Source organism: Bubalus kerabau, chromosome 11 (genome assembly GCF_029407905.1).
Source record: "Bubalus kerabau isolate K-KA32 ecotype Philippines breed swamp buffalo chromosome 11, PCC_UOA_SB_1v2, whole genome shotgun sequence".
Taxonomy (NCBI): Eukaryota; Metazoa; Chordata; class Mammalia; order Artiodactyla; family Bovidae; genus Bubalus; species Bubalus kerabau.
In genome coordinates, this window is record NC_073634.1 from 107,596,645 (window position 1) to 107,618,418 (window position 21,774).

A 21,774-nucleotide genomic window follows, 5' to 3' on the forward strand; every position below is an offset into this window, starting at 1 on the left:
TCTGTTGCTGCCCGGTTCCAGGCCGCCTGGAAGAAACCTCAGCGTGTACACTGCCCGATGTGGTTTCTCGGAAACATCCTTGGGCCAGCCGGACGAGCACTGGACGCCTGTGGTCTCAGGAAGCACCTTAGTGTAGATGGAGGGCCCAGTGGGAGTGCCAGACAGATAACCAGGCCAGGGGGCGGGGTGGGGTGCCTGCAGGTCAGCCACGGAGGCAGCCGCTGTGCAGCCACTGGCCTGAAAAGGCATCACACAGGGTTCCGGAGATCCTGGGGCCTCCCCAACCCGGGCTGAGGACCACAGCCACTGGGCCGGCTGAGACCCCTTTGGGACGCTCCGGGCATTCCCACCAGGAACTACATGATGTTAAAACGAGGGCCCCCTCCCCCATCACATGCCAGCCAGGGGAGCGCTGGGAGCCCAGAAAGCAGAGACGGTGCCTCTTTTTTTTTTCTTCTTTTATTATGAAAACAAAACAAATGCCCCAGGAGAAGGGTCCATGATCACCAGAAACAGTACTTTCTACCACTTTTATTCTGTCGTGATGAGACCAGCGCTGCAGTAGACAAGCTACAACTACTTACATCGGACTCATTTTCAGTAACTGACATTTACAGGAATATACTAGAAACGGCACTAAAAAGTTTAAGAAAAGTTACGGTAAACTTGCATGCACATCATACAGAAAAGTAACATTTTAAATATAAAAAAAGGAAAACTTCCTGGAAGTGTTATGCCAGTATCAGGGAACAGCGCTACGCTGGATGTAACGAAGCCTTTATTGTGGGCGGTGTTCCCCACCCCCCCGCCCCCCACCAAAACTGTAAAAGATGTAAATGTTGCAAAAGAACAAAAACAAAAAGCAAACAAAAAAGAAAACGCATCTTAACAGTCTGTAAGCAAGATGAGTGAGCAAGGGTTTCTGGAATTCAGTTCACGGCCAAACCCACCCCCTCGGCCCCCAGGGGTCGGGGAGACTGTTTGAAAGCCACAATTTCGAGTCCTGCACGGGTGCAACCCACTGAACACGGTTCCTAACCCTCTATGGGCTGCCCTCTAGTTCTAGGAGAACTAGAACAATTTCACTTGCCCAACACAAGAGAAATGAAAACAGCAAACACCCATAGGCTGACGTCAGGGGGTGGAGGGAGTCCCCCCAAAACTCTGAAATCAGTTTTGAGTCTGGACAGAAAGCCTAAGAAAAAAAAAAAAAACCAATGACCTACATGGCTCAGCTCTCCGGCAGCATCAGAGCCAGCAGAGATTTCAGAGGAAAGGAGGGGAGGTGGCTGAGAACCCCTCTCACACCTGGAAACCCGCGGACAGGAACCGCTCCCACTGCGCCCAGCACTGGGGCCCCCTGTCCCCTGCTGAGCGGCTGGCAAGGGCATCCCTCCCCACTGGCAGCTGGAGGGCACCCCCGGCAGCTCCCAGCACCTCCAGGCCCCTTGGCTCAGATCTGTCTGTCCCCCAGACCTGTGCCTCCTGCCTGTCGCCCATGAGATCCTGCTTCAGGACCTTCCAGCGTGCACTAAGTCCTTGAAGTCAGTTTTTACTCCATTAAAGATCTGTTTCGAAAACACCTTTGAAAAACAGGGCAGCTTTAAAAAAAATGGCAAGTTTAAAATCCATTTATATTTTTATTACAATGAAAAGTTGAACGAACTGGCTCAACACTCACCAAAGGTCAGAATCAGCGGCGGTCAGAAAAATGGCAACCCCCCAAGCACGTTTCATCAGAGTTCTACCCCATCAGAGGGCTCATTAGCCATCAAGGTTGGTGGCATCCAAGTGGATGTTAGGAATTTTTAGAACCACCACCTGTTAGGACGCCAGCAGCTGATGCCCTGATCTATCCAGAAGGGCTGTCGGGAAGAACGCGACCTCGGACAAGCGGCTGGGCCGCCCCCAGCCCCACCCCCAGACCCTGCCTCGGTGAGGTCCCGTCATTTCTGTGCTAACTGAGAAGCCCCCATGCAGTCTTGAGGGAGGGAGCCCTCCTGGGGCCAGAGGCTCCTCCAGCCCGGGCCATGCCGTTGCCGGCTGGCAGCCGGGAGAGGAGGTGGGGCAGCAGGGGCCACGCCCTCCCTGGAGGTGGGGTGAGGGATGCCCCACCGGGGGCCATGAACCCCTGGCCAGAGCCACAAGGCTCAGAGCTAGGCAGGCGGTGTGGTGGGTACCCCGCGCTCAGGGGGCAGCCTCTGGAGAAAACAAAACCGAAACATAACCTTCTGTTAAACTCTGTATATTATTATTACTTTTTTTTTTTTTTTTTACAATAGAAAGGTAAAAATCAAGACTTAGATTTACTATACATTTCTTTTTCTCGCAGATTACAAAGTTTATATTATATAACTGGGGTTCCCTAAATCGAAGTCCTTTTTAAAACAGTCCTAAGAGAGATCAGAAGTGAATATAAAAGAGCTAAACGCAATTAAAAAAAAAAATGAGAATGTGCTGCAGCCGGAAGTCGTCTATTACCTGTGAGTCTCCAGATTTCACACACACACACACACACACACACACATACACACGCACGCACACACACGAGAAAGAACAAGAACAGAAACCCCGCAGCCCCGAGACGAGCACGCAGACGAGGTTCAGCACCGCGCGGGGCAGGAGGCGGTAGCACCTGGGCGAGCGGCCCACGCCCCGCGGGGTCTGGGCTCCCCTCACACCACAAAAAAGGCCTGCATCTCTGCTCCTCTCTTTCTTTTTTTTTTAAAATGCATTTCTTTTGCGGTTTTGTTTTTCTTTCTTTTAAAAAAAAAAAAAAAAGACCAATGATATTAATAAATAAAATATTCATATATACACGAGACTGGGGCGATGGTTCCGGAGTGCGTGGCAGCGGCTGGGCTGGGGACACGCGTGGGGCTGGCCTTTTGTAGAAAATTGCTGAACCTTACAAAAAGAGTCTCCTTTTTTTTTTTTTTTTTTTAATCTTTTCTCTGTTTTTTTTTTCAAAGTTGAGGTAAAAGTTTCAGTGTTTGGGAACCCTCGTGCTGCCCACGCAGCCACCGTGTTCCTCCCGGGAGATCAGAAAGACGGCTCCTCTGCACGCCCCCTCGCCGGCTCCCCACCCGCAGAAGCTCCGGCTGGGGACCGCGGGGACCCCTCCCGGCGGGGGCCCAGCCCTGGCCCTCACTCACGGCAGGGGTGGGCTTGGCTGTCCGCAGCCCCTGCAGAAAGAGCTGCCCTCGACGTGAGGGTCAGGGCCCAGGGCCCCCGGAGACGGAGACAAACCCCTGTCGGCAAAGCCAACAGCCTTCGCGTGCGGCACCACGTCCGAGACACTTCCTCGGGAGACGTTCTCGCTGGGGCTACAGACCAGGTCGGGCGTAAGGAAAGGGGCTCTGCAAGCACCTTCAGACCACACCTCACACGCTTCCTACGGTTACCAGGTTAGCGTCTGAAGCCGGCATCTCCAAGGGGCTTGAGTTCAGTTACGGAGGAAAGACCTTATGCCGATTCACAGCTTCTCAAAGTCTAATGGACACACAAAGAAAGATCCTGGTTGACCTATTAAAGCCAGAACTGGAAGATACCATAACACTGAAGTGAAAGGAGAGCCTGCACGCCATGGAACGAAAGGAGTATATTAACCGCTGGGGGGAACGCCGCGGCGTCCCCGCAGCGGCGGCGGCCGCCGGCTGCGTCCCGAGCCGCGCGCGTCCAGGGCTCACTCGGAGTCGCTGCTGTCGGAGCTGGATCCGCTCGTGCTGCTGCTGCCGGACTCGGAGGAGCTGCTGCTGCTGAGCCTCGAGGGCCCCCCGGACGCGGCGGAGCCCGACTTCTCTGGGGGAGACGCACAGGTGAGCGGCGCACACCCCCACACCGGCCCGCCGCCCCGCCGTCCTCGCGGCCTTTCCTGCAGCCCCGGTGCTGGCTCCACGGCCCCCCAGCCCAGATCCTGACCTGGTCGCTTGATAAATGTTAACAGATCCACTGATGCGAGTCAACGCATTGGTGAGGCTGCGAGGAGTCTGTCTGGTGCCTGTACCTGTCCCTGGCACAGGGCTCCCAGGTCCCCCAAGACCTCCTGAGTGGGGCCCTTTAGATCACACCTGAGTTTATGCTAACGAGTGACTGGGATGGGACCCCCTGAGAGCCTCGGCCCTGGCTGGTCACCAGGAAGAGCACGTGACTGGAGGGCGGGAACTCTTCAGCTCGCCCTGCCGCCCCACCCTGCCAACCCACCAGCTGGCCACCATCTCCGAGGGGAGGGAACTGCCATTCACTTCTTCCCAGGCCCAAGTGCATTCGGCTTTGCTGGTCTCTGAGCTGGTTCTGCTCTCGCTTCTGACACCAGCTGTGTGAGTTCCTCTCACACCAGTTCTCCAGGCTCCAATACGAGCTGGGCGTCTGTTCCCTCCAAGGGGAGAGAGCTGGAGGAGACTGAGCTCCAGAGAAACCCCCTACGCAGAGGGCTTCCAGGTGCTGGGAGGGGCGCCCGACTCCTGACCTGAGCCCCAGCCCTGTGCCTCCCGCCCACCTGGCTGTCCCCGAGCCGCAGCCTTTATGACAAACCACCGTGTGATTCAGACTCAGGACTCCCGAGTTCTGTGAGCACTCCAGCGAGTGCACACACCTGAGCAGAGGACCGTGGGGGCTCCCAAGTCACAGCCCGGCCGTCAGCGGCACGGGAGCGGCAGGGGACTTGCACCTGGCAAGTCCAGCCCCCACCCTGCAGGCTCTGCACCATCCCCGAGAGACAGTGTACTGACTGAACAGCTGGATGCCCAGCTCGTGTTGGAGCCTGGAGAACTGGTGTGAGAGGAACTCACACAGCTGGTGTCAGAAGTGAGCACAGAACCAGCTCGGAGGCCAGCAAAGCCAAAAGCACTTGGGCCTGGGAAGAAGTGAGCGCCGCCAACCGAGAGGCACCAACGGGCTGTGGGGGGCGGGCTGTCCCCCCCGGGCAGGCGGCTCTGAGCCGTAACCGCATGCCCACCCGCCCTGCCCTCTCCGGGGTTGACCCAAGGGAACTCAGCTGTCGGTGGCAGGGGGAGGGCCCCAAGGCCCACCCTGGCACCGGGCAAGCAGGGCCAGGCAAGGCTGTGGCAGCCAGCTGCTACATGGCCAAGACTGAGCCTAGAATCTGACCACCATCAGGGTAGGAAAAAAGGCACGTGCCCTTTCTTACAGGCTCCAGAGAAAGGAGGCAAGGAGCCGAAGCACCTGCTCACCGAAACTGAGACCCCAAAGTCCACAAAGCACACAGTCGGGGCTGGCAGCCCCCCTCCCCGCCTGTGACGCTGGCTAACTCGCTGGGCACTGGTGTCCCTCTCCCGGGGTGACCAGGAAGCTCAGTGCTGGGGCCAGGACCCTCCGAAGCTGCAGGGTGGGGCCCCAGTCCCTCCCACGTCACGGAGTCCGGCCCCCCACGGACCACGGCTGGGCCAAAGCGCCCGCTCCCAGGAGCTCCACAGAGTGGTGCTTTCCCACATGCCTGCTGCCTGCTCAGCCTCGGAGCCCCAGCCGCAGGTAAGGAGATCAGGGTTCCGGGGGGCCGACAGCCTCCTCTGGGACACGCAGCGTGCCGCGGCCCTCTCCCCCGCCCCGAGCTGCACGGGGGCGGCCCTACCTCTCTTGGCTGGCTTCTTGCTGTTGCTCAGCTGCCCGCTGACATCCTGCAGCCGCCTCTCCAGCTCCTTCTTCTTCTCCTGAGCCAGCTCCTCCTTCGACTTGGCCGCCTGCTTCTTCCCGCTCGTGGCTGTGGGAGAGCAGGGCGCTGTGGCTGCGGGCAGGGCAGGCGAATGCCCAGCCCCCCAAGGCGGTGCCCCTGCCCACCCGGATGGAGCCCCTGCCACAGGAAAAGCTCCGGAACTGTCACAGAACTCCTGAGGTGGGACTGACCACCCCCTGCTGCAGGCAGGGGTGACTTGAAGCCCCGACCCCACCCCTCCTCCAACTCCTGGTTTTCCTTCACCGTGGCCGAGGCTCTCCCGAGGCTCCACGCGGGAGCCCTGTCCACCGCCTGGCACACCTGCGCCAGCACCACTGAGTCCACAGGCCGCTTACTGAGGGCCAAATGTGCCAGGACCACAGAGAGCAACAAGATGCTCCATCCAGAAGGCTGCCCCCCACAGAGCAAGTGAGGGGCCAGCGGCCCGAGGGGGCCACACACAGGAGCAGTGCACCCTGAGTGTCCTCGGGGCTGCCTGGGGCTGCTTGGGGCTTGCCCTTCCTCTCGCTGACCAGGCAGCGGCTCATTCCCACCCAGGGAACCCTGAGCCAATGCGGCTGTTTACCCGGGGGTCCTCTGGACCCTCAACCCCAGGCAAAGGGAGCCGGTCTGCTCAGGCAGGGAACCACTGACAGGTGATCTGTAGTCAGGCCCTAAACGGAGGGCCTTAGCCAGCATCTGCGTGAACGTGGCTGGAGCCGACCCCCGGGGCCCTGCCTGCACTGGTGAAGGCCGGGGCATGTAAGCGCCGCCCACCTGCCCAGAGGCTGGGGGCTATTTCGGGGGTCTCGCCTGCTTTAGTGAAGGCCGGGGCATACAAGCCCTGCCCACCTGCCCAGGAGCAGGGGGAAGAAGGGCTCTGGCTGGGGAGTGGCTGGCAGCCAGTCTCAGCTAAGCACCCCCATCCCGAGGTGAGCAGACAGACGCTGTACCCTTGCACCCTGGGGGCGTGAGACAGAAGACAGGGGAGGAATCTGGAGCCCGCCACCCACTGTCTGCCCCCCCACACTCTCGGGGCTGCCTGGCTTTCTGCTCCGGGGAGCGGCAGACAGACAGGGGCGGGCGGCAGGAACACTCTCTGCCCCGGCAACTTACAGAACGGCTTCCTTTGCTTTTTCTGTAAACAAGACTTGACGTATCTCTCCAGCTCCCGCAGCGTGGTGGGCTTCAGGGTCTCGAAGTCGATCTCGATCTCGTCGGGGTTGGAGTCCCGCAGCGAGGGCTCCCGCGACTGGATGATGTGCACCACGCGGCCCAGCTTCTCCCCAGGGAGCCGGTTGATGTCCAGGCTCAGCTGCCGCTTCTCATCGTAGCTCATGGGCAGCCCCTCCTCCTCCTCCTCCGAGTCATAAGAGGCCGATGCCTGCTTGCCGCCCTTCTTCGGCTGTCTGAGGCAGAAGGCAAGGGGCATCACGGCGCGGCGTCCCGGCCCCCACACTCCACCGAGCTCCACCCGAGACCCTCACCCTCACCCACTGGCCCTCGTCCTCTTCAGGACCAGGCTGTCTTTCCAATGAGCAGTCCCAATGGCACCCAGGCAGAGGAGCCAGGCCACTGCCCAGGACGCACCTGCATCTCCAGGGACACGGAGACCCTGCTTCAGAGCTCAGAGGCCCCACCAGCTCAGGGAGGCCTTGGCCAGGAGACAGCCACAGCGGGCAGCCCGCCTCGACACCCCACAGGCATCTCAAGCGCAACAGGTCAAACTCCGTATTCAAATACCCCAAAGAAGGCAGGAATGGAACAGAGGGGTAAACAGAAGGGACTCATAGAAAATAACGCAACAGTGAACAGAAGCCCTGGACGGCGAATTAGGCAGAGACATCACTATGCCGACAAAGGCCCATCTAGTCAAAGCTATGGTTTTTCCAGTAGTCGTGTATGGATGTGAGAGTTGGACCATAAAGAAAGCTGAGTGCCAAAGAATTCATGATTTCAAGCTGTGGTGCTGGAAGAGACTCTTGAGAGTTCCCTGGACTCCAAGGAGATCAAACCAGTCAGTCATAAAGGAAATCAACCCTGAATATTCACTGGAGGGACTGATGCTGAAGCTGCAATACTTTGGCCACCTGATGCGAAGAGCTGACTTATGAGAAAAGACCCTGATGCTGGGAAAGATTGAGGGCAGGAGGAGAAGGGGACAACAGAGGATGAGATGGTTGGATGGCATCATTGATTCAATGGACATGAATTTGAGTAAGCTCCGGGAGTTGGTGATGGACGGGGGGGCTGGCGTGCTGCAGTCCATGGGGTCGCAAAGAGTCGGACACAACTGAGCAAGTGAACAACAGATGGAAATCCAATTATATCAATAATTACATTAAATACAAATGATCTAAACACACCAATTCAAAGGAAGAAATGGTCAGACTGGGTAAGAACCAAGACCCAACTTTTAGGCTGTCTACACAAATCCCTCTTTAAAATAAAAGAGGTAGGTTAAAAGTAAAAAGATAGGGGGGAAGTATCCCATGTATATACTAATCAATCAAAAGAAAACTCCAGTAGCTATAACAACTTCAGACAAAGTAGACTTAGGAAAAGGAATATTATTGGGGAAAAGATAGTGCGTGAGGATGAGATGTCAGCTGGCCAAGCAGGCAGCACAGTTGAACATGCCTGTTCATCTGAAACCAAGCTTCAAAAGATATAAACGAAAGCTGACAGAAATAAAGGGAAATAGGAAAATACGCAATCCTACTTAGAGAATTCAATGATCTCTCGGTAATCAACAGAACCAGTCAGCAAGAACACAGACGATCCCAACACCACTGTCAACCAAATTAACTTAAACTTTTTTTTTACATATACATGTATCTATACTCTTCAAATTCTTTTCCCGTTTAGGTCATCACAGAATATTGAGCAGAGTTTCCTGTGTTATACTGTAACACAGTTAGTTTGTTAGCTATTTACTTTTCCCCCAATTTCCTCTGTATCACTCATCTCTTTTTGGTCACGCTGGGTCTTTGCCGCTGCGTGTGGGTGAGTGGACTTTTGTGATGGCTTCTCTTGTTGTGGAGCTTGGGCTGGAGGGTGTGTGGGCTTCAGTAGTCATGGCACAGGGGCTTAGCTGCTCCACGGCACGTGGGAGGTTCCCGGATCAGGGGTTGAACCCGTGTCCCCTGCACTGGCAGGTGAATTCTTTGCCACTGAACCACCGAGGAAGCCCAGTTATCTAAACGGTGTGTGCACGTCAGTCCCAAGCCCCCAACCTAGCCCTCTCTTCTACCTGTCCCCTCCCCACCAACCATAAACTCATTCTCCAAATCCATGAGTCTGTTCCTGTTTCCTAAGTCAGTCATTTATGTCCCTTTTTTTTTTTTTTTTAAGATTTTTTAAATCTTCTAACTGACAGTTACACAGTACTCCACCCAACAGAGGAGAATACACATTCTTTTCAAGTGTACACGGAATGCTGACCAAGACAGACCACATTCTGGGCCATAAAATAGATCTTAACAAAAGTTTCAAAATGCTGAAAGCATGCAAAGCATGTTCTCTGACCCTGGAAACCAGTAACTGAAAAATATCTTGAAAAGTCTCCAGATATCTATAGGTCAAACATACTTTTAAATACCCATGGTCAAAAAGAGAACCTGGAGAGAATTAAAAAATGTTTTGAACTTAAATGAAATCACAACAAATCACGTCTGTGGGGAACATAGAGCCAAAGCAGTGAGTTCAGACATAAACTTAAAGCATGAGATACTTATACTGGAAGAGAAGGCCTGAGGCTTCAGCGGTTGAGACTGTGCTTCCACTGTGGGGGGTGCATGTTGGAGCTCTGGTCAGGGAATTAAGATCCCGCGTGGCTCAGGGCCAAAAAACAGGACAAAGAAAAAGAAGGAAAAAAATCAATCATCTAAGCTTCTGTTTTCAAGCTAGAAAAAGAAAAGCAAATTAAGTCCATATCAAGCAAAGGGAAATAATAAAAGTAAGACCAAGATGAAAGAAAAAGTAAATAGAAAAGTCAACGAAGTCAGACACTGGTTCTTTGAACAACCAACAAAACTGATCAAATTCTCCAGATTCACCAAGAAACAGACACGAATTACCAATACAAGGAATGAGAAAAAAAAAAAAAAAGAACACATTGCTACAAACCCTACAGACTTTAAAGGTAAGGCGACATCTCAAACAAACCTACCATGATGAGAAAAACACAGACTCAAACCAATAACCTTACTTCCTGTATCTGTCAAAAGGACTGAATTCACCGTTAAAAACCTTCCCACAGTGAAACTCCAAGTCTAGATGGATTCATGGTGAATTGTATCACACATTTAAGAATCCCAATTTTGGGGGCTTCCCCCGTGGCTCGGTGGTAAAGAATCCACGTGCCGATGCAGGAGACACGGGTTCGATCCCTGGTCGGGGAAGACCGCACGTGCCACGGAGCAACTAAGTCCACGGGCCACAAGTACTGGGCCCGTGCTCCAGAGCCCGGAGCCGCGGGCGCTGCAGCTGCGCGCCGCAGAGCCTGTGCTCTGCAACGGGAGCAGCCGCTGCCGTCAGAAGCCCACCCCCTGCAACTTGCGAGCAGACCCCCTCCAGCAACGAGGACCCAGCACAGCCAAAAACAAACTAAAACACGAGGAGGATACCAGTTCTGTAAGCCTGCCCCAGGAGACAGAGGAAAGCACTGCCCAAATCATCTCTGAGGCCGGCAGTGCGCTGACGCCAAAACCAGACAGGACAGGGCGCGGAGTCCTGCCTCCCCGAAAGAGGGAGGTACCGACAAGCCCTGACCGCGCTCACTGCCCGGCCGCTGCCGGAGCCCACGCCCCACGCTCCACCAGCCCCTCCTCCGTCCAGGGACCAAAGCCTGTCGCCTCTGCCGCACCAACAGCTGTCGAAGCCACACGCCTCCCCAGCCAACGGGCGAGCCGGCCCCGCCTGACCGCAGCGCCGCGTCGGCCTCCAAGCGTGTCCTTCCGCCCCTTCTGCCCGCTGCGCCTCCCTCCTCCGCTCCGGCTTCACCTGCTCAGAGGATCAACCGCGAGCCCCTAAAGGAAGCCCGTCAGCCTCCGCAGCCGCAACCCTCCCCTCCTCCCAGCCCCGTCTCCGCTCCTGGGCGGCGCCCCGCTTGTCCCGGTCCCCACGAGGGACACGTCCCTTCCCCGCCACAGCTCTGTGCCCGCTGCCCCTCCCGGCTCCTGGATCTCCATCCTGCATGTCCATGCAGCTGGATGGACGAGGCCTGGGGAGGTCGCCTCACCTGAGGAGCTCTTCGCCCCCACTCCCGGGAGGAGCCCCCGGCCCCCACACACCTCCCCGTGCTGTCCCTGCCTGTCTGTGGCCAGCGATCCTCGGGGCGGCGCCGGGCCTCGGCGGGAACCAAGGAAAAGCCGTGGGGCCCACGGAGCTGTGTGCCAAGGGGCACCGCCCCGTCCCGACCCTGCACGTGCCGGGCGACCTGGGAACAGGGTGCCCAGAGCCCGACACACCCCCAAAGAAAAGCCCTGCCCAGATCAGGAAAACGTCCCTAAAACTGCGACTCTAGAGGTCTCCACGCCTGTCTTGAGGCCAGCCCCCCGGGAGGTTGAGCTCTGCCCTCCAGGGCCCATACCCTTCCTGGAGGAGACCTTGCTGGGTCCCCACAGTCTCCCCACAATGGGGGCAAGACAAGGCCCACCAATGCCCCCCCACCCTGCCCTCTCTCCTGACAGCCCCGTGCCCCCGCCAGCCGGTGCCAGCCCGCCCGGCGCCCACCTGCCGGCCGCGCTGGTGCTGTTGGCCTTCTTGGCAGGCGCCTTCTTCTGCGGGGCCTGCTTGGCGGGCGGGGCGGCCTTGGCCCGCTTCTCCTCCTCGGCCTTGGCCTTGTGCCGCTCCTTGTCCTTGTCCTTCTTCTTCTTCTCCTTCTTCTCCTTCTTCCTCTTTGGCTTGTTCACCGGCGCCTGAGACAGAGCCGCCAGCTGCTCGTGCACGGCCTTCAGCTGGAAGACACGGCCGCCGGGTGAGGACTCTGGGCTGGGCGGAGGGAGACGCTCCGGGAAGGCACTTAAACCGCCCACCCCGGGGAGAACATCCGCAGCCGAGCTCGTGGGCAAGCTGCCGGGGCACCACACGGCAAGACTGCAGGGCGAATACGGCGCAGGGCTGGCAGCCAACACCGAACGAGGCCTGCGGCGGCGGGCAGCGTGTACGCACTCCATGCGCCCCTCACCCCATCAGCCCCCCAAGGGGCCCAGGGGCTCCGGGAGCCACGCTCCACAGGCGAGGAAACAGTGACCCCAGCCTTTAGCAGGTGGATGGGCTAGGATGGGGACGCCGTGCACGCCGACCACGTCCCACGGCGCGGGAGGGACCCCAGCCCGTGAGCCCCCACAGGGCTCAGCTACTCGCTGTTTGCTCCTTGCCAGAGGGCCCCCCGGGAATCTAGCACCTCGTGCTCCCGTCTTGCACAGAAGGAGCGTGAAGAGGGGTGGGAACAAGCCTCAGGGGTCAGAGGAGGCAGGACAGTCCCGTTCCCCGCCCCCCCTACCCCACCCCCACGAGACAGGCTCTGGGGGCCGCAGGGCTGCAGCCCCTGCAGACCTTTCTGCAGGAGGAGACTCCAGGGACATTACAACACAGGCGGGCTCATAGGGCCCCAGGCCTGCAGGCACTGGCGAGGGGGCCCTGGAACTAACACCTTTCCCGGGTTCCCTCCCAGCGACACCGCGGCAAGGACGGCTGTGGCTGGGGAGGGGGCGGCGGCTGGGGCAGACCTCGGGTCAGGGGCTGGCGGGGACGGACCGCGGTCCTGCCCAAGCCCCCTGGCCCGCACAGCCGCTCACCTGCTCCTGCAGCTCCGCCAGCCGCGTGGCACGCTCCTCCTCCGAGTCTGAGCTGCCCGAGTCCGACGAGCTCTCGTCGCTGCTGCGGCTGCTCTCCACGCCCTTGCTGACCACAGGGGCCGCAGGCGCGGGCAGGGCAGGCGCCTCTGCCGGCTCGTCCGGCATCTTGGCGAAACGCATCTCAAACACGTCCTGCGGGAGAGCAGGGGCGGCCTAAGTCCCAGCGCCTGTGGGCACCCTCCGGGGCATGGGAAGACGGCTCGGCCTGCCCAGGGCGCCTACTCCCTGCCTCCCTCCCTCTGTCACTCCCTCCCAGGCAGTGAGCACGGCCCCCGACTAGGGGCACAGGGCCAGCAGCTAAGGATGCAGCCCTGCAGGAGCGGGCACTTGGGTGCCCGCCTCCTGTAGAAGACAGGCAAGTCCTTTCTGCTCTGGCTCCAAGGCCACCACCCACTGCCAGTGAGAGGCCTGCCCGGGAGCTCGGGCCCCTTCTGGGCCCCCAATACCGTGTCTGGGAGCCACTCACGCTGTCCCATCCCTCTGCCCAGTGACATCACTGGAGCATCACACCTTGTTCTTGGGGTGGAGGGGAGGTGGTCCAAGAGCTGGCTCAAAGGATCCGGTTCAATCAAAACAGCCAGCTCCTGCACAGCCCTGGGAGCACACTCAGCGAAGGTCCCCCCTCCCTGGCGGGAGCACACTCAGCATAGGCGCCCCCTCCCTGGTGGGAGCACGCTCAGTGAAGGCCCCCTCCCTGGTAGGAGCACGCTCAGCATAGGCACCCCCTCCCTGGTAGGAGCACGCTCAGCGAAGGTCCCCTCTCCGGTGGGAGCACACTCAGCATAGGCGCCCCCTCCCTGGTGGGAGCACGCTCAGTGAAGGCCCCCTCCCTGGTAGGAGCACGCTCAGCATAGGCACCCCCTCCCTGGTAGGAGCACACTCAGCGAAGGTCCCCCCTCTCTGGTGGGAGCACACTCAGCATAGGCGCCCCCTCCCTGGTGGGAGCACGCTCAGTGAAGGCCCCCTCCCTGGTAGGAGCACGCTCAGCATAGGCACCCCCTCCCTGGTAGGAGCACGCTCAGCGAAGGTCCCCTCTCCGGTGGGAGCACACTCAGTGAAGGTCCCCCCTGTCTGGTGGGAGCACGCTCACCAAAGGCCCCCCTCTCCCTGGTGGCCCAGGTTCATCTCAGGCTGAGCGGCAGACGGCAAGCCTTCTCCGCCTGGCTCACGTTCCTGAGGCCACATACACCTGGTTCACACGCGGAGCCACATTGGCAGGTGTCCAGCTCTGGGAGGAGCCTGCTCCGGGTCCTGGTCCCCTAGAATCTCCTGCTGAAGTCAAGGCAGCAACATGCAGGAGGCACGCGGCCACCTTGGTCCGGCCTGCTCTGTCCTGGTTGGGGGCGGGGGTTGGTCGACCTCAGACTGCTGCAGAGTTGGGCTCTAACCCAACAGTGGGGTCATGACAGTCATCAGCAGGTAGGGTCCCACACCGGGGAGACCCCCTTCCATGGGATCAGAACAGTCGTCAGCAGGTAGAGTCCTACACAGGGGAGACCCCCTTCAGTCGGACCAGAACCAGAACCAGCCACTGCCCTTGGCCTGTGGGCCGCCTGGCTTCCTCGTGGGGCAACTTATAAGGTTTAGGGGCGTCACAGAGCAGCGAGAGCACAGGGCTGGGCAGGGCCTTCTGGGGTCCGGGCTGTGGTCTGAAACCTTGGGTCCAGGCAGCTGCCTCTGGGAGCACTGGGACCCCAGGACGGCTTTGCACCCACCCCAGTGGGAGCCAGCAGAGTGGGCAACACGCAGCAGCCAGCGCCCCCAGGCAGGAGGAATGGGGGAAACCAGAACCCAGAGGCCCAGGAGGAGGACCCCCGGCACCCCCATCTGGGGCTGGGTGAGCAAGGATGTGCCCCAGTGATCGTACAGGGTTTACAAAAGGTTTAGATCTGAGCAAGAGATGGGGGGTGTCTTAACAGAACAGTGTGCTAGGTCTGTGCAAAGAGAGCTCCTGGAGCAGGACACACATCCATACATCCACATCTCTCTTTCTTCTAAACAGAAAGCTTTCTGATTTTATCCCGTGTAAACCATAGGTGCTGTTATTTACAAAGGGATTCCCTGGTTGTTCAGACGGTAAAGAATCTGCCTGCATTGCGGGAGAGACCTGGGTTCGATTCCTGGGTGGGGAAAAATCCCCTGGAGAATGGCAACCCACTCCAGTGTTCTTGTATGGAGAATCCCATGGACAGAGGAGACTGGCGGGCTGCAGTCCATGGGGTCGCAAAACAGCCCAGGTGATCGAAAAGAGAACAGATTCTGCGTGCCAGCCTGCACAGAAACCTGTGTCAGCCTCCAGACTGACAGACGAGCACGCACATGGGCGCACACACGACACACGCACACTCGTGTGTGTGAGATCTGTGTGCACACACGCAAGGCCCCACCACTGAAGGCTTCCCCTTCAGTCTGCGCTTCCCCACAGGTCCCACGCTCCCGCGTCGTCCGCAAAGCCATGAGCCACTGCCTGGCAGGATGCCCGCGGGCCCCAGCACGAGCGGCCCGCCTCCCCTCTGCCCTCACCCAGCCAGAACGCCTGCAGGCCCACCGGCAACGCTGACGCCCACCGGAGCCTGCGCTCCCCAGAGGCGGGGACTGGCTGGTGGGCCGCCTCATCCCTGGGGAGCAGGCCCAGGCCTGGCCGCCACTCAGCCAGCGCTCAAGAGAAACATGCTCGTGGGTGAGGTCCCCGGACACCCCCCAACCCTGCGCCTCCCCCAGCCGGATGCTCCCGACACCCGCCCCGAGCGGCTGATCCCGCCTGTGCCCAGGAGGCCCCGCCCCCCAGCGCCTGGCTCACCTGCAGCTTCCTGGCCATGGCTACCACCTCGTGGTCCGGGGGGTTGTATTTATAACAGTTGGAGAACATCAACCGGATGTCGGCCGCGAAGCCCTGTGCGTCCGGGTACTCGCGGCTGTCCATCTTCTTCTGTAAGACACACGCCACAGGCGTGAGGCACCGCCGGGCCTCGGGGCCCGCCACAGGTCCAGCACCAGCCTGAGGCCGTGTCCGGGAGCCCAGAAGAGAGGGGAAGGAGGGCTTGGAGGGGAGGGTCCAGGAGCCCAGGAGAGAGGGGAAGGAGGGTTTGGAGGGGAGGGCCTGGGAGCCCGGGAGAGAGGCAGATCCCCGGGGAGAAAGAAAAAGGCGCTCACAGGAGTCAGCTCCTGTAGCCAGCACCCACCCCATCCTCACCCCAAATCCCAGGTCTACATCCTGAGTGATTTTTCACACATCCGTGTCCCCGCTGGCAGGGGCTCTGGTAGGGAACGAGCAACTTCCGGCAGGAAGTCACCCTCCGCTCGTTTAGGGGGTGACTCAGCTCTTGCAACGAGACTTTTAATTTTCTCCCTGGAGAATCCAGGTGCTGTTGGCCAGCCTGCCTCCGGTGGCACCCAACTGTCCCGCCGCCGCTGGGATACGGACGACAGGCACCACGGCGGGGGACGGGGTGCGCCCAGACGGGGGCGCCGCACGGAAGCAGCAAGGTCAGGGCGGACTGGGCAGCGGCTCTCGAGGTGTGAGCTGCCTGGGCCTGGCTGGGTTCACGTGGAGCTCACGTGTCAGGGACCTCACGTCAGGGGTCTGAGGTGCCCATTTTTCCTGAGGGCCATGCCCCACTGCCGCGGGACACTGGCCCGGAGCCCAGCCACTCACCCTGCCTGTGCCCAGAGCAACAAAGTCCTAGCCTCGGAGGAGGGGCAGCTGGTGGTCAGACTCTAGGACCTGCAGCCCCTCCAGCCTAGCGCACATCACCCTCCTCTGCCCTCTTGGGAGCTTCCAGCAACACTGGGGCTGCTGGGCTCCAGCCCTCTGCACAACCTCCCCACTCTGGAGCAGCTCAGCAAATGGGCACCCGAGACTCTCTCAACACCTGTGGCAGTCTCGGACTTGGGCCCTAGTTTGACTGCTGGCCACTGTCCTGGTGCACCTCGGAGCCTGGGAACCACTGCCCCACTGACAAACCTGCTGGGAAGGAGCCAGCCTGAGCCAGGATCTGGTCAGAAAAGATGCAACCGAACCAGCAGCAACAATCACCCCTGGGGAAGGGGGTCAGTGGAACCAGAGGCGGGGCTTCCCTCTGCTGCTTGGCTTGCATCCCGACCTTCTGTTCACACCATACATACCCAGGAAAAGCAGCTGGTGCCGCGGGGCTCCCAAAAGAGGCAGGGCCCCCAGAGCACTGCGTGTGTCTAAGGAAGCCGGCGCCTGCCCTTGTGACCAGGGAGAGGGTCAGAGAGGGTGAGGAGGCCACTCGGTCACCCAGCCCAGCAGGCTCCCCAGGACACTGCCCTGGACGGCCGGGCCTGTCCTGCCCCTAGTGGGGAGCAAGACTTCCAGAAGGAGAGTCTGTCCCAGGGCAGCGTTCGCAGAGCGGGGGCAGAATGACTGAGACCAGCAGCTCAGGGCCCCGCCCCCACAGGTGCAAAGAACCCCCTCTCCCCTCTGTGGGGGCAGCTTTGCGGGGCCACACACGCCCATGTGCCGGGGACACCCCTTAGGCCATGCGAGACTGAAACGGGCTGAGGAAGCAGAGCTGTGTTGGGCCTGAGCCCTCTCGTCCACGCGGGGAAGACCCCTCAGGAGCTCACAGCCCCGATCTCCTGCCCTTGGGCTGCCACCAGCCAGGAAGCCCCCTCCATCCCTGCCTGGCCCAAGCCTGCTCTTCTCTGCTTGTCCACACCTGGCCTGACCCACTGCAATGCCCACAAAAACCAAGGGAGAAGCCCCCGGGGCAGGAAGACCCTGGTGCAGGGCCTGAGAGGGCGGGGATCCTGGGGCCAGCTCCTCCACGGCCTCCTCCAAGACCCGCGTCTATCCTGGGAGGGGCTGGACTGTGAAGGGCCTCCTCGCCTAGCGTTACAGAGACCCGCAAATGCACCAGGACAGGAAGAAACGGAGGAACCAAAGCGGTTCAACAGAAAGAGGTGACGGGAAGCCACAGGTTCAGAGGGGACGAGGTAGAGCACAGCTTGCTGAGTGCCTGCCGCGCCCCGGGCCTGCGCAACGGCCCTCTGTCCATGCCGTACCTTGACGGTGCTCAGGTCCATCGGGTGCTTGATGATGTCGTGGTAGTCGTGCAGCTCCAGGGCCTCGGCGTCCACCGGCTTGTAGAAGGGCCAGGCGTAGGCCGCGTGCTTCTTGGACAGCATTTCCTTGAGGATGCTGTCGCAGTGCCGCAGATGCTCGGACAGCCGGCCCTTCTTGCCCGCGTGCTGCGGCACCTCGCCGTCCTCCAGGTCCTTCTTGGGCGGCTTGATGGGGCGGCCCCCGCTCTCCCGCCGCGCCACCACCTTGGCCTGCTTGGGGTCCGAGAGCGGCGGGGGCGACTCGCTGCGGCTGGCCGTGATGGCGGATGTCGTGGGCGTGGTGGTGTCCGCTTTCCGCTTCACGCCCTTCTTCTGTGACAGCGGAGACGGCCGTGAGCCGGTGCCCACGGTGGGCAGGGGGGACCAGGACCCGCCCGAAGGTGCTCCTGGAGCGCGGACCGCCCGCCAGGCCCTGAGCGAAGCAAGGGCATGCACGGCCACCGCCGCCCTCCCAAGGCCCCCGCGCCACGCAGGACACCAAGGCTCAGAGGGGCCACGGCGCCTGCCCGAGGTCACACAGCTGGCGGTGGTGAGGCTGGACTCTGAGGCTGCCTGGGCCCCCAGGCCCCACGGTCACAGGGGCGCTCGCCACCCTGAGACGCATCACGCTGCCCACTTGTGCCCACACCTGTGCCCAGACCACGGCTTAGGGGCCCGCAATACCAGGGTCCCTCTGCGACCGACACGGGTACCCAGTGGGGCTCGGGGACAGCAGAGATGAGAGACCCCTGCAGGTCAGAGGCTGGAGGAGCATCCCCGACACAGGCCTCAAAGCGGGCGCTCTGTGGACAGTGGCAGCCGCAGGATGAGGGGCTGGGAGGAGCATGCAGGCGGCGGGGCGGGGCGCCGGAGACAGCAGCAGGGGCGCAAGGTCTGGGAGCCGGGACCCTGGGGCAGAGTGCTGGGCAGGGCCGGAGCTGACTTTAGGAGCGGCTCCCCGCCCAGGGAGGGAACACTGAGGCGATCCGCCCACCCCTGCTAGGCGGGCACTGTGGGGAGACAGTGTCCAGCGCCTGGGCAGCCAGGGCGCAGAGCCACCCCAAGACCAGCTCAGGGTCTGCCCCCCGCCACTGCCGTCAGGCAGGCGGGACAGCCCCCGGGAGCCATGAGCACCCGGCCAGCGGCCTCCCCAGGGTCCGCAGCGTGCACGCCACCAAGGCCAGCCACCGAGGGCACCGCCCTAGCCAAGCCCCTGAGCCCAGGCCGGCAGGCGTGAGCCAGCCACCCACACACACACGTCACGGCGCCCACGGCAGGCCAAGCGTGCACCGCGGGGCCCCCGGGCTCACGGGCCGCGGCAGACGGGACATGCTCCAAGGCAGCAGGACGCTGGACAGGACAGCCTGCCAGCGCCGCCCAAGGGCAGGCAGTGGAGGCCGCCGGGCAGGGCGAGCGGCGTTTTACCTTGGGGGAGCCATTTAACCCCTCTGAGCGCCCGCCTCCTCATCTGAAAGATGGGGGAAACGCTGCCTGCCCCCGAGCGTTGCTGTGAGGGTCAAACCGGAGAGGACGGTGCGTGTCAGCGGGAGCGGGACCCTCGGCCGTCCCTGCTGGCCGCGGACCTCGCGGAAAGCAAGCGCTCCAAGCCCAGGCCCTGCGGGGGAGACTCCCGGCGAAGCCAGGAAGGGGCGCGCGAGGAGGCCGCCGCCGCCCTCCCTGCGCCAACCGCTGGAAATCCGAGCGTGCCCTCACCCCCTGCATGCCCCGCCGGGAACCCATGTGCACCACAGAGGCCAGAGATGCTGCGGGCCCAGCCCAGCCGCCCTCGCCAGCTGTGTGACCTGTGGCTCCGAGCGTCGGTGTCAGGAATCACGGCCCACCCCGCAGGCGTGGGCGGACGGGACCGGTCCAGAGTCCCGTGTGCCCAGTGCGCCAGGGGCAGCCTGTGCCCGGGGAAGGGACAGAGTGCCCCCCCACCCACCCACACAAGCCCACGCCCGGGACCCCGGGAAAGCTCACCTTTACGACGGGCGGCGTGGGAGGGACCACGGGGATGATGGGCGTGGCGGGGGGAGGCGGGGCGGCAGCCGGGGGGACAGGGACCGGTGTGGCATTTGTGGTAATGGTTGGCACGGGGGTGGCGGCGATGACAGGCGTCTGGGAGACCGTGGGGGGGACGCTCTGGAAGGGGGTCGCCGGGCACACCGAGGACACGGCCGCCACCTGCTGCGAGCCTTGAGGGCAGAGGACAGGAGGCAGAGCTGTGTGAACGGCCCCTCCTCCCGAGAACCCTGGCCGTCACCCTCACGGCAGCCGTCTCTAAGGCCGGGGTGAGTGAACCAGGATGGGGCATGAGGCCCGGGGGGTCACAGTCTGGGAGGGCGGAGCCCGGGGCTTAACCCGGGTCCCCCAGGCCATCACCGGGTGACCCGGAGCTGTGTAACCAGCCACTGCCCCGCCTCTCCAGAGGATGGGCCCCTCCTGGGCAGCTCTTCATGGAACACATCTTGGTTCTGGGTTCCCAGGGCAGGGAAGGCTGCCCCCCAGGTTCCCGGTGCCAACCCTAAACCCCGCCACTCCCGGACCATTCACAGAGAACACGCTGCGTGCTGGGGAGGCAAGGTCCTTGGCGGGGACACAGAAGCGGAGCGGCCTCCAAAAGGGGCAGCCTCCAAGCCAGGGCCAGCGGGGAGGAGCCTGGGGTCCCGGCAAGGCAGGCGCCAAGGCAGGCAGCCTGCAGACCACACGGCAGACCTCCCGGGCCCTGACCGCTGTCGACCACGCAGGGAGGGGCCGCTCTCGTCGGCTTTGGGAGGAGGGCATTCCCCCCCCCCTCACCTGCGCTCTGCGTTCCCGAAGCGGGTTTCCGGCCTTTGCCCTTTGGAGCAGGGGGCAGTAACTCAACTTCCTCCTGGGGCATCTGAGCCACTTTCTGCAGAAAAATTTTCTCTAAGGCTTGGGCCATGAGCACGATGTCATCTGTGGGCTGAAGACACGGGAGCAGCAGGGTCACGCGCTGGAAAGGAGCTGCGCTGCTCGCAGCAGACAAACACGCAACCACTGCTCGAGAAAAATGTGTGTTTAAAAAGTTGTGAAGGGATCTGGCAGGGCGGGAGGAAGCAACAAGAACACATTTTAACACGGAAACTCTTGCAAGAACTCAAAAAGCACAAAGGATAAAAACCACGCTTTATCCCATCATGGAGAGGAAACAAGGTCCAGGTGTGGGGAGGTTTTAAAGCATCTGGTGTCGACTCCCCCTGAAAAGGCTATTCGAACGTTCACCGTGCCAGCAGGGCACGTGGGCCCATGCACAGGGCGACCCTCAGACACGTGGCTTATGGGGCCCACACACAGGGGTCGCAGCCAGACGAGGGCTGAGCGGGAGGCCGAGGTGGCCTGAACGGGCCTGAGAGCCGCTGCCACGCACCCAGCCTGGTGGACACCGGCCCAACCCCATACTGGCGCTCCCCCCAGGTCACTCAGCAGCGATACGGCCCACGCCACCTTCTCACCTTGTTATAAATGTAACAATTTGTAAACATGGTGTTGAAGTCCTGCATACATTCACTCGCGCTCCAATAGTAATTATTTTCTAGTCTCTTCTTAATGGTTCCCATGTCCATGGGGTTTTTTATTATCTTATGATAATCCTAGGAAAAAGACAGTCAGGGGCGTTACTGTTGGGTTCAATAAGACAGTTTTCATGATTCCCAAGGACCAAGATCACGCACGAGGCGGTCTTGTCCAGCAGCTCAGCGCTGGGGCGGCGCCAGGTCTGGGGGAGCCCTGGGCCAGCACGGACCCTGCCAAGACTCTCTGGTCTGATGGGAGTCTGTGTGGACAGAGGACTGCAGAGCGGGTCTAGGCGCTGGATGAGGGATAGGCCCCCTCTCTGGGTCCCAAACTTCACTCTAGGGCCTGCACGTACCCAGCGGCCAAGCTGGCTCAGGAGCCAGGCTGCCAGGTGCTGGCCCAGGGCTGCCCTTGCAGGACTCTGCGGTTCTCTGCTCAGGCCCAGAGGAGAAAGCCGTCAGACGGTCAGGTGGGCCCCAGGCATGCAGCTAGGGCGCTATCCCCGGGAAGGCCGGTCGCCCCCACGTAAGCACAAGGCTGTGTGTGCAGACGCGTCACTCGGCGGGACGGGGCTGGTGTGGGGTGAGCCTCAGTGCGCCTCTGCGCCCGGGCTGGTCTGCCTCGTCCACCCACGAG

At 61.0% G+C, this 21,774-nt stretch overlaps 1 protein-coding gene across 2 annotated transcripts in view; it reads right to left on the reverse strand.

Annotated features, from left to right (window-relative positions):
- Positions 1-440: 440 nt before the first annotated feature.
- The window catches only part of BRD3 (bromodomain containing 3), a 36,593-nt gene continuing 15,259 nt past the window's right edge, over positions 441-21,774 (reverse strand). Inside the window, exons 3-12 of one of the 2 annotated variants that reach the window (XM_055541594.1) lie at positions 21,078-21,215; positions 20,401-20,494; positions 19,582-19,796; positions 17,563-17,934; positions 15,335-15,463; positions 12,475-12,666; positions 11,408-11,631; positions 6,788-7,080; positions 5,591-5,719; positions 441-3,801 (exon numbers count right to left, since the gene is read on the reverse strand). In XM_055541594.1, the coding sequence (XP_055397569.1) occupies positions 3,686-3,801; positions 5,591-5,719; positions 6,788-7,080; positions 11,408-11,631; positions 12,475-12,666; positions 15,335-15,463; positions 17,563-17,934; positions 19,582-19,796; positions 20,401-20,494; positions 21,078-21,215 (1,902 nt within the window). In that variant the 3' untranslated portion in view covers positions 441-3,685. Of the gene's footprint in view, positions 3,802-5,590; positions 5,720-6,787; positions 7,081-11,407; positions 11,632-12,474; positions 12,667-15,334; positions 15,464-17,562; positions 17,935-19,581; positions 19,797-20,400; positions 20,549-21,077; positions 21,216-21,774 lie in introns of both variants that reach the window. The other variant, XM_055541593.1, reaches the window with a different exon arrangement.